At 40.1% G+C, this 12,340-nt stretch overlaps 1 protein-coding gene across 2 annotated transcripts in view; it reads left to right on the top strand.

Annotated features, from left to right (window-relative positions):
- The first annotated feature begins 922 nt into the window (after positions 1 to 922).
- Positions 923 to 12,340, top strand: part of LOC148861792 (putative E3 ubiquitin-protein ligase LUL4) — a 31,109-nt gene continuing 19,691 nt past the window's right edge. The window contains exons 1-2 of one of the 2 annotated variants that reach the window (XM_088941701.1): positions 923 to 1,335; positions 1,435 to 1,792. In XM_088941701.1, the coding sequence (XP_088797827.1) occupies positions 1,173 to 1,335; positions 1,435 to 1,792 (521 nt within the window). In that variant the 5' untranslated portion in view covers positions 923 to 1,172. Of the gene's footprint in view, positions 1,793 to 12,340 lie in introns of both variants that reach the window. The other variant, XM_088941702.1, reaches the window with a different exon arrangement.

The raw sequence follows: 12,340 nt of genomic DNA on the forward strand, positions 1-12,340 counted from the left end.
AAAAAGGAAAAGGTAGGAAAACTTACACAAAATTTGTAAAGATTTTTCTATCTTTACTTTTTCCTTCAAACCAAATACAGCCTAAACGTTTTATAAAACTTTTATTAAATAAATAGTCACAGTAACAAATAATCTTTTAATTATTTTTCATAAATTTTATATTTCACAAGATACACTTTAACATGACAACGTTTAAATACATGTCGTTTTATCACATGAAATGTCAAATTTCAAAAAACACTTCTACGACCCCTATTATTTATTTATTTAAAAAAAACTATGATGACATGATACCGAAAACATTTTCACCGGTAAAGAGCCACCCTAAATTTTGAGTGGGGACAGGGCACTACAGCAGTGGGCATATCAGCATATGGGCCCATTAACTTTAGCCACCCTCCAGCCTTCCACAAGATTGCCTCCCACAACGTTCCACATCTCATAATAATTTCTGATATCATTAAAAAATATTCTCAATATACGACGAAAATGTGCTGTGAGACGTGAGACGTTGTGGGGTTCAATCTTCTGGGGGCTGATTTCAACTCATCGTCCACCGACTGCCCGACCCCAATAACGAACTATCTGCTAAGGTGTGGGCTCCAGAAAATAAGTATATATGATCGTCAGATAGTGGACCACGATCCCAATCGTACGTTCCGAGAACAATTCTATCCTTTAGGTGTGGGCTCCAGAAAAAAGAAAATGCGGCCCACATTTGGGTTTGTCTGACTCTTTGGTGTTCGGATCTTCTACCGGAACTGGAGGATACAGGGCCAATTACGATATGTTACGTCAGCCTGATGTGGTATCTACCACACGATTATGTGGTGTATTGTGATTGGTCGGTCAACTGTTACGAGTATAACTGTAGACGTGACAGCCAAGAATTCAAATCAACCTCCACGATGATCACGACCGTGGGATGTTGTGGGGGGTGATTTGGTCGAACCCGGATCTCATATTCACGAGAACTTTGTCCACGTTTTCGTGGGCAGGAGATCCGGAGTCGATTTGGTCTCGACAGCCAACCTTCTTCAACTGCACGAAGATTGCGATTTCCTTCAACTCTCAAGAGTCGTCGAGACTCTCTCCTCAGTCCTCTCCCATTTCTTCTTCTTCTTCTTCTCCCTCTTCTCTCTATACAGTATACACCCTACAAACCCCAAACCATGGGACTGTCATGGAGCAGTAGAAGAACGAACAATACCCAATATCCTTCACAGCTCGTTTCTTCTTCTTCTTCGTCTTCTGCTGCTACCACTTCTGCTGCTGCTGCTGCTGCTGCTGCCGCCTCTGCCTCAGATACTAATAATCCTTTTTCTTCAAATCCATGTACGCTTTCTTCTTCTTCTTCTTCTTCTTCTTCTTCTTCTTCTTCTTCTTCTTCTCCTCCTCCTCCTCCTTCACAACCACCTAACTATGTTTTTGCAGCGAACGCGCCATATCCTGCACCCTCGTACCCACCTCAGAATCCTTATCATACACTGCCACCACCCCTACCCCCTCCTCATCATGTTTCATACTATCAGTATGCGGGATATAATTCCAGCGGATACAGTGGATCGTCTAATTTCTCTCCGTATTACGGTAATCGTGTCAATGGGTGGCATGGAATTCGGCCCCCAGGAGTTCCTCTCCAGCCTCCGCCTCCTTATGTTGACCATCAGAACGCCAAGAAGATTAAGAACGATGTGAATGTGCATAAAGATACGATAAAGCTTGAGGTCGATGAGACCAACCCAGATTGCCATTTGGTTTCTTTTACTTTCGATTCTTTGATTGATGGAAGGTATGCCTCCTTTTGGATGTCTCAGTCGAGGAGTTATTTGTATCTTAATTGGCTTTTCCCCTTTCTTCTTATAGGGATTATGGGCATCCATTACGTAGTTGCTTTATTTAATGTTTGGTTTTGGTTTTGATTGTAAGAGGAAATTCCTTCTGGATTGTAAGTTACATGAAAATTTGGTTCAGAATTAAGCAATTCTTCTCGTAATTAGGGTTTTGCACACACTCTCTTCCGAGAAACCGTATACAATTTGACTGTAAAAAACCTGACAAACGCAATTAAATCGAAATTATCAGTACAAAATATTCTCTTTTGCTTATGAAAGGAAATTGAGAAGGATTGATCAACAAATCAACCATTTAACCAATCACCTGTTATATTGCATGTGTCTGGATCCATCATGTCTAAAGTGGCCTTACAGATGATTAAATCATTCTTCCATTTTCATTATTTGAGAAAGTAGTTTGGTATCACTTTATTTATATTCTGAGAATTGAAGCTTCTAGAATACTGGTAAGTTTTTCATTTTGGAGATACATGTAACTAGCCAGCCCCATATTGTTAAGATAAGGCTTAGAATGATGTAAAATAGCAAAGAATCGTTGCTTTTAACCATTTTGTTGGGGCCCTGGGAAAGAGTGGTATTGAACAATTGGTAAGACAATTATCTTATGATGCTTGTAGTGTAGGCATGGTTACTAATTCTGCTATTTCTAAGTAATGAACCTGAACAAACAGAAAAAAGTAATGAACTTAAGCATCACAGGGGGAAAATAATGAAGCAGCCAGCTAATGGATGATGACCGGATTAAATTGAATGTTTAACAGAAGCTTCTTCAGGAATCCTTTATCCCAGGGATATAGGTCTTCTGAATGTTGAGGAATTGGTTACCCATCTCCATCTTTATTGTAGTTATGCTGGCGAGTTATGAATTCATTTTGTTAAGCTCTTTAGTAGGCATTGAGTAAATTCCTTAGGAATAAGGATTTTTTTTCCCTCATTGAGCTTTGGCCAGTTGAGGGCCAACTAGCTTCCTGCTAAAGTCCTTATCTGGTGTTGTAGCGGAGACCTGGGATCAAATTTTGCCTTCACAAGGGATAAGGGGGCTTTGGGGGAAGGCTGCCCCTATTGTGTTGTGTATCCCATACGGCTAACAAAAAAAAGCTAAGGGACTTTTTGATCAGCTGGCCGGTTAAGAGATTTGGCAACAGGATTGATATTTTATGGAATCTATCAAACCAAAATAGTCTAAATATCAAACCAAACCACAAACAAGATTAGATTGGACTCGATCATAACAATGGAGAATCATTGTAGAAATTTTGCACCATCAAGACATTTTCTTGAACACCTAATAGTCACCTTGAGATCTAGTATGACATGCTGATATTGATAGTCATAAGTAGACCATAGACCAGAGAAGTTGCAGAGCTTGTATAATACTTTGAAAAGTTAAAACTTCGAAAGAAAACACCAAAGTTGGCTAAATGACCAACAACCAACCTTTTAGACGATAAATCAAAATATCAAATAGCTGATATGCAACATAGAAACCAGAATTTGCTTGAAGATATGAACTAGTTCAGATGCTAGGGAGCATAACCCACAAGATGAGGAGGGAAAATATAAACCCTTCCATAGAGGGAGTCATTCCACAGAGCCAACAAAAGAGAAAATCCCAAAAAAGCTTTAATAGTGTTAAAAAAAAGGATTGGAAGATGCCCTAATATACCAACCAGATCAGATTTCCTTGCTGAAATGACCCATTTGATCTTCTTTCTCATATAAAAACGTCCTGAACTCTAAAACCTCAAGTCTATATTCCACTAGGTGTGAGAGAGAACTGAAAGAAAATCCAAATCTGATGTTACTTTTTTTCTGGTTTCCGAAATAAGCAACGAGAAGCAATATCACCCCTTTTGGGGTCTAGTAAAATTCCACGAAAATGATGAAAAAAACTCACAAATATTCTCATTGAATGGTAAAAGTCCCTAACAGATTGCTTTACAGATTCAAGCACCACAGACCTTGCGTGAATAGTAACTCGATTGCTAGTCTTCCTTGCTTCACCAAACTAATTCCCACACTAAACCTGCTCTGATACGATGCCAACCAGTAGGAAAGAGAATAATAAATCAAAAAGAAAATAAGAAGAAGAAATAGAGAAAACACCAATTCATAAAAAAAAAAAAGAGAAAACACCAAGATTTAATGTGGTTTGGCTCGGTAGCCTACATCCACAAGAAGAGAGGGTAATCATCCACTATGAGAACAAGAGATACATGACTGACCTTTCATTTACAACAAAGTATCCACTCTCACACAACCCTAATCCCACACAACCAATTGGATTAAATAAGCAAAAGACCCAATTATATCAGAACTTCACATAGGCCCCTCTTCCTCCAATAAGTACATACAAGTCCCAAAAATTTATCAACATTATAAATATACCCTTGTAACCTCTAACACATTAGATATTGTATAAAAGAAGCAAAGCCATTGACATATAGTTTGAACTGCTCATTGAGGTGGACTCTTAAATCTCAACCAATAGCCTGGCTGGCTCTTTATTAAGAGAAAGGGTAGGGAGGTTTGAGCTAGGCTGGGGGGCTGCCATGCTTATATACAAACTTTTAATTCTATTTGACATCATGGTTTAAGTTTTGTCAGCCCCGGCTGTTGCACATACTACTCCCAAGCTTTAAAAGCACAAGGCGCAAAAAAAGTGCAAGGGGCATTTTGCGCCTGAAATTGAAAAAATTAAAAATATATATGCCCAAAAATTCAAAAAATTTTATCCATAAAAAAAATCAAAAAATTCAAAATATTTTACATAATATTAATTAAAAATATAAACTTAAAATTTAAAATAAATGTTTTAATAACACCTATTATCTCAAATTAAAACACATAAGCTGGCTCTTTATTAAGAGAAAGGGTAGGGAGGTTTGAGCTAGGCTTGGGGGGCTGCCATGTTTGTATACAAACTTTTAATTCTATTTGACATCATGGTTTAAGTTTTGTCAGCCCCGCTGTCGCACATACCACTCCCAAGCTTTAAAAGCACAAGGTGCAAAAAAAGTGCAAGGGGCATTTTGCGTCTGAAATTGAAAAATAAAAAATATATATGCCCAAAATTTCAAAAAGTTCAAAATATTTTACATAATATTAATTAAAAATATAAACCTAAATTTTAAAATAAATGTTTTAATAAAACCTATTATCTCAAATTAAAATACATAAGCATAACTTATAAAACATATTCAAGCATATAACTCTCGATCTCTTTATTCTTTTTCCAATTGCATTACTTCAAAATTCAAATAGCTAATGTGATTTTTTTTTATCAATAACAGAATTTCATTAGATTAATATATAAACAACAGTACAACAATCAGAGCGAGAGTTAAAAAGGCTTCACACCAAGAAAGCAACAACAAGCTCACAATACAGCCCAATACAATCTTCCCATACCCTGCTTTGCCAAAGCGTCTGCAAAGGCATTTGCTGTTCTTTTTTTTTTGAAGGTAAAGTAAAAATTTTATTGATAAGAGAAGCTACAGTACAACAGCAACCTGGTGGAAAAACACTAGGAGAACAACCACGTTACAAAGTTCAAATGGAGTGGGATTCAAGGAGCTGAAAGGCATTCTGATTTTTAAATTCTGAAATTACAGATAACCAGGAACCAAGTCTATTGACAGCAATTTTAAGCAGATCTTCAAGAGCTCTAGCCTTGTTGCAGAAAACACGACTGTTCCTTTCAGTCCAGACAGTGACCAGGACAACTCCAGGGATTGTTTTCCAGACAAGCTTCCCTTTCTTGCTCAGCCTAGGAACCTTCCAACTACACAGCACCTCCTTTATAGCTCGAGGCATAACCCAACTGATGCCGGCAGAATTGATGAAATGCTCCCACAACTTAGCAAACAGAGGACAATGAATGCATAGGTGACCACCAGTTTCAGGAACCAAAGCACATAGACCACAATTCAGATCAGGAATCTGAATTCCTCGTCTACTCAGATTAGCTCTAGACAGGCATTTGTCTAGATCCAGAACCCAAACTAGAAAGCTTGCCTTAGAAGGACTAGTAGAGACCCAAATCTGTTTGCTAGGAAAACCCACAATAGCACCTTGGCTTAGCTTTTCTGCCATAGATTTAACTGAGAAAACCCTGATAAAGTTCAGACCTGCACTAGAATTCTGTTAGAGTTAGAGGAAGATTAGAGGAGATAGAAGAGATAAGAAGAGAAGAAGAGAAGAAAAGAAGAAAAGAGAGGAGGAGAAAACTGGTTCGAACAAGAGAGAAAATCACTCTCTCTAATCGGCCAAGTTATATTTATATGTTTCTATTGAATTAAAGCAAAAGACTATTATGTCCCTACTTAAGTATGAGACACATCACTTGACATAAACATTACACATAAGCTTAAACATAAATAGAAGGACTAGACTACCCCTATACAGTCGACACTAACACTCCCCCTTAAACTGGTGAGTATATATCATATAGTCCCAGTTTGTTACATATGTAGTCCACTCTTCCCCGACTCAACCCTTTGGTGAACAAGTCTGCCCATTGGCTTCTTGTGTTAACATATGCAGTATCTATCACTTCACTAAACACCTTCTCTCTCACAAAGTGACAGTCAACTTCTATGTGCTTTGCTCTCTCATGAAACACTGGATTAGAAGAGATGTGGACTGCAGTTTGGTTGTCACAATAAAGCTTCATTGGAGTGTCAATGGAATATCCCATCTCCTGTAGAAGATTTTTCAACCACATTAGTTCACAAGTGGTATATGCCATGGCTATGTATTTAGCTTCTGCACTGCTTCCTGCCACAACTGTCTGTTTCTTACTTTTATATGTCACCAAATTACCCCCAAGGAAAGTACAATAACCTATAGTGGACCTTTTGTCAGAGACAAAACCAGCCCAATCAACATCAGTGTATCCCTTTATTTCAAGATTTCCTCCACTCTTGTATATCAAGCCACAACTAGGAGTTCCCTTTAAATACCTTATAATCCTTAGAACTGCGTCCCAATGTGGAACCCAAGGTTTTTGCATAAACTGACTCACCACACTAACTGCAAATGAAATATCTAGCCGAGTAATGGTTAGGTAGTTTAGCTTACCCACCAACTGTCTGTACCTTCTAGGATCTTCAAACTCCTCACCCATATCACTGTTCAACTTGGTATTTGGTTCTATAGATGTTTCAATCGGTTTGACACCTAACAATCATGTTTCTTCCAACAAATCAAGAACATACTTCCTCTGGCACAAATTAATGCCATCCTTAGACCATGCTACTTCTATCCCCAAGAAATATTTTAATTTACCAAGGTCCTTTGTTTGAAAGTGCTCATGCAGAAAGGTCTTCAACCTATCAATCCCCAATCTATCACTACAGGTAATGACAATATCATCTACATATACCACTAGTAAGATCTTCCCAGCATGCGAATCATGGTTGAATATTGAATGATCAACCTGACACTATTTCATACCAAACTTCTTTATCACTTCATTGAATCTACCAAACCACGTACAGGGAGACTGTTTAAGTCCATAAACAACCTTCTTTAGTCAGCACACCTTACCATCCTCCCCCTGAGCAACAAGCCCTGACAGTTACTCCATATAAACCTCTTCAAGGAGATCACCATGTAAAAAGGCATTCTCGATGTCAAGCTGAAATAGAGGCCAATCATACATAACAACTAAAGATATTATAACACGAATTGAACCAATTTTAGCAACATGAGAGAAGGTCTTCGTGTAGTCAATACCATATGTTTGGGAACAACCTTTGGCAACCAATCTAGCTTTCAACCACTCTACGTTACCATCAGGTAAATACTTGCACAGTGTATACCCACTTACAACCTACAACATGCTTACTAGGAGGGAGCATGGTGAGATCCCGTGTATGATTATGAGCTAAAGCATAGAGTTCTTCCATTGCATGGTGCTACCCTGGAGAGGCAAGGGCTTCCTGGACATCCGTAGGATCAGAAATAGAAGACAATAGAGAAACAAATTGACGATGGGAAGCAAAAAGGTGAGTGACATATACATAATTAGAAATGGGATGAAGTGTGGTTGGTGTGGGAACAACTGTTGGATTTGTCGACGGTGATGAAGTTGGAGGAGGAGCTGGTACATGTTGTTGATGCGTATACACTTGACGGATGGGTGGCTGTTCAATAGGAAACTGCACCGGAGGCAAAGACTTAGTCACAACTGGAACAAGTGAAATGGGGTCCTTAGCGGGAACTAGAAGAGGAGGAGGAGGTGAGGAAGAAGAAGAAGGGACATCACTTGACCCAGAGAAGAACGAAGTAGACAAAGAAAGTAACATTAGGACACACAAAGGAATGTCGAGAACTAGGGTTATAGCACTTATACCCTTTTTGGGTTCGGGAATATCCAAGGAAGATACACTTAGTGGATCGTGCATCTAATTTGTCCATTCTAGGTCCAAGATTATGAACAAAACATACACACCCGAAAACCCTAGGAGTAAGAGGAAACATGGACAAGGTAGGAAACAAAGTAGTGAAAGAAGAATGACCTTCAAGGATGGGCGTGGGCGTGGCATCACTCCAAAAATGTTTGGGTACATTCATATGGTGCATAAGGGACTGAGTAGTTTCCAAAAGATGGCGGTTCTTTCTCTCAGTTACCCTATTTTGTTATGGGGTGTAGGTACATGGAGTTTGATGGATAATGCCATGTTATTCGAATTACTCCTTAAACGATGTATAAAAGTATTCTCGGCCATTATCAGAATGAAGAATCTTAATGTGTACAACAAATTGGTTGCGAATATCAGTATAAAATTTTTGGAAAATGGAAAACAATTCACTCATTTCTTTCATTAGGTAAAAGCTACGTCATCTTTGAATAATCATCAACAAAAATAACAAAGTATTTGTAACCATTGTATGACACTATTTTATTTGGACCCCAAATACTTGAATGAACTAAAGAAAAAGGACTTGACATATGACTCTCAACCCTAGGACTAAATGGAATACAATGATGTTTCCCTAACTGACACTATTCACAATCCAAAATAGAAAGACGACTCAATGACGAAATAAGTGACTTCAGTGCTTTAAGCGATGGATGACTAAGTCTACAATGCCACTGAAGAGGAGAGAGAGATGTCTGAAGAGTTGTTGACGAACCACCACCACCACCATCAAGATAATACAGTTCACTTGCTTCATGTCCTCCACCAATCTTCATCCCTGTCTTGACATCCTGAAAAGCACAAGAAGAGGGATAAAATGTGATAGAGTAATTAAGAGACTTGGCTAGCTTACTAACAAACATAAGATTAAAAGGGAATTTGGGAACATACAAAATTGAGGACAGGGATAAAGGGTCTATGTCAACATTACCAACACCACAAATGGATGGTGTGGAACCATTAGCATGGGTAACGGAATGTGATGTAGAGCACTATGAAAGGGAGGAAAACACACCTAGAGTCCCAATCATATGATCGGAAGCTCTAGAGTTGATAATCTAGGAGTTGGGTTTGGATGCTAGACAAGTCATACCTGAATGTGCGAGAGTAGCTGTATTCTGTTGAGAGGTGGCTTGGATAAACCACACATACTCATCACGTGGGGCACTCATCATCTCCTTCCTGGAGACATCTATAGATCTAGAGGGCATTTGATCAGCTTGTTGGATATCCTGTCTTGAACTGCCATCACTAGCCATTGCATGATTTGCCCAAGTTGAAGGTGGGCCATGCAAATCATAACAAAAGTTAATGGTGTGCCCTTCCATACCACAATGTGTACACCTCCTCAGACCATTACTACGTCCTTTTCCATGAGCTCCCCCTAAATCTCGACCTATAACACGTCCGCCACCACAACTATACATAGGTCCACCACCACCACTATGACCATACATGGATCCACTGCTACCACTACGACTAGGCTGAACTCCCCGAGCTCCACCTCTAACATCACAACCTCCCCCTCTCGTCATTGCAAAGGCAGACCTATCAGAGGAACGTTTTAAAATGCGGAGGCGAGACGCGAGGCGTTCCACTACCTAGAGGCGTGAGGCGTAGTTCAGAACGCAAGAGGCGTAAGCCTCCTTAAGATGAGGGGGGTTAGGAGGAGGATGAAGAGTAAGGGGGGATCTCATTTTTTTTTTTATTTTTAATAAAAATCTTTTATATTAAGAGGAATAAAGATGCATAAAATTAGTTGAAAGGGGGGAAAACAACTTTCTTTCCCCTTATCTTTTCTTCACTTCCCTTTCCTTTCCGCTTTTTTTTTTTCTTTCTTTTTTTTTTGATAGAAAACGATAACTTTCATTGGATAAAACCATAGGAAACAACTGTCACCTTCCAAAGTAAAAGGTGACCCTTGAATAACAAAAATATTACAACACTGCACAAAACAAAAACTCCCGATCCACCCCTTGTTTTGCTAGGTTGTTAGCTAAAGCATTTGTTGACCTCCTAGACCAATACACTTTTGCATCCAGCTCCCTTTTGAGGCTCAATAATTCCCTTACCTGTTGTCTAAGGGACCACATTCCCAAACTATTTGATTGCAGCCAATACTTAATAATTCTCTTTTTTTTTTCTTCTCTTTCTTTTTCTTTCCCTTCCCTTTCTTTTCCTTTCCTTTTTTTTTTCTTTTTTTTTGTCTTTTTATATAAGATGTGCACATGAGGCATACGCCTCTAGCACCCCTCATGAAAAAAGCGCAAGAGGCGTACGCCTCTTGCACTTGAGGCATACGCCTCAGAGGTGTTAGCGCCTCCGGCATATGCCTCAGGGCGTTTTGGGAGCGCCTCTGCGCACGCCTCCCACGCCTTTTAAAACAGTGTCAGAGATATTAGAATTCTCAGTGGGTCCAATAGAAATCCTCCGAAGACGGGATGGTACATATTTATATTTCAGATTTCAACCCTTTGCCACAAGCTGACCCTCCTAGTATATGTGTTCTCACTGGTTCATAATCAGATTTCAGCCCTACTCAAATCTGGTCACATTTAGTTGTTCTCTCTGTTGTTGCTGAATCTTAACATTAGAAGTGAGGGGATGGTACACATTCAACTCATTACGAAGGTTCCTCATGCTAACATAGTACTCCTCACGACTCTAATTACCCTATTGTAGATTAAAGTACTGTTGATAAAGCTGATACACTTTAGTAGCATCGTCTTGTCCCGAGTACAATTTCTTGGCATGGTCCCAAATCTCCTTGGTTGTATCTAGGAACATAAAATTAACACTGATCTCGGGTTCCATACTATTCTATAACCAAGTCATACTCTATGCATCTTCTTGTTCATAATCACTATACTCCAGAGAGTTGGTGGGAGGTTTTTCTTCTCTTACATGTTTTACTTTCTTCTTAGCTCTAAGAAAAACTTCTATAGATTTTGCCCAAGGCACATAATTCTCCCCATTCAACTTGATAGAAGTCATCTAAACATTCAAGTGTTGGTGGAACCATAACACTAGATTTGTGTTCACTACTGTCTCCCACTCTGAATTCCCCTTTTTTTTTCGTATATCAAACTTCTAATCACTTTTCACCACACTGCACACTAGTGAAACCACCTACATTCACAAATTTCAGCAATACCAATCGCTGATTTCTTCACTTTCAGCACCACCAAACCACCATACAACTACCTCAATACACACCATAGCACTAGCAACTCACCAACCACTTGATTCACACTGAAACACACATATGTCCCACCTATTTGATCACCAAAAATCAACCTAACACTCAATTGTCCACTACACCACCTGAACCAGCCCCTTCTTACCATCGATTAGAGGGCTTCTTACAAACCACCACAAACACCCATTAAACCACTGGCAGGAGGCATGAAAATCTGCAAAGGAAAAGGGTGTTCACTTTTGATGTAGGGTGATTTGGCCCGACCTCGTAATACGGGGACACGTGTATATGACTTGGCATAAGTGACAACTCAGCGCGACAGCCTGGCCACAACTTGGCGTAGCGAGTTCGCCGAGGCCCGGCCAAACGACTTGGCGAGTGTGACAGCTCGCTAAGAAGCAAGGCCCAGCTTCCCGAACCTGAGGGTGGAGCACCTCGAGCTCCCCCGTGCAAAGGAACCCGAGTCCCCCTTGAGACCTGAGCTCCTCCTAAGGGACTCCGAGCTCTCCCTTCCTAAGAAGGGAGCATCCCAGCTTTGGCTAAGTGTCCTAAGGGGACAGCATCGTCGAGATTCTTGTTCGTACTTGCTTAAGGCTCTCGCCTCCACTGCGGGCACCTCGGTGTACCTCGACACCTCGGTGCAAGGCAAACCTGCCCTAGGTGGTTCGGTGTATAGTAGCTCAGCAGACTGCAGGGAGATCTGCCTGACATCCGTACCTACCGGATCCGGTGGCAGTGCTCGCATCCCTTGCCAGGCGGCGTTCTGCCTGTCGTCTCTGAAAAGCATGGCACGCTTGACGAGTCCGTACTTTGCAGTAGCAGCCTGTAGCAGCAGCCTGCACCTGCCACCCCAGCCC

The sequence above is a fragment of the Nelumbo lutea genome, chromosome 4 (genome assembly GCF_056320005.1).
Source record: "Nelumbo lutea isolate HS-2025 chromosome 4, American lotus-T2T, whole genome shotgun sequence".
Lineage (NCBI taxonomy): Eukaryota > Viridiplantae > Streptophyta > Magnoliopsida > Proteales > Nelumbonaceae > Nelumbo > Nelumbo lutea.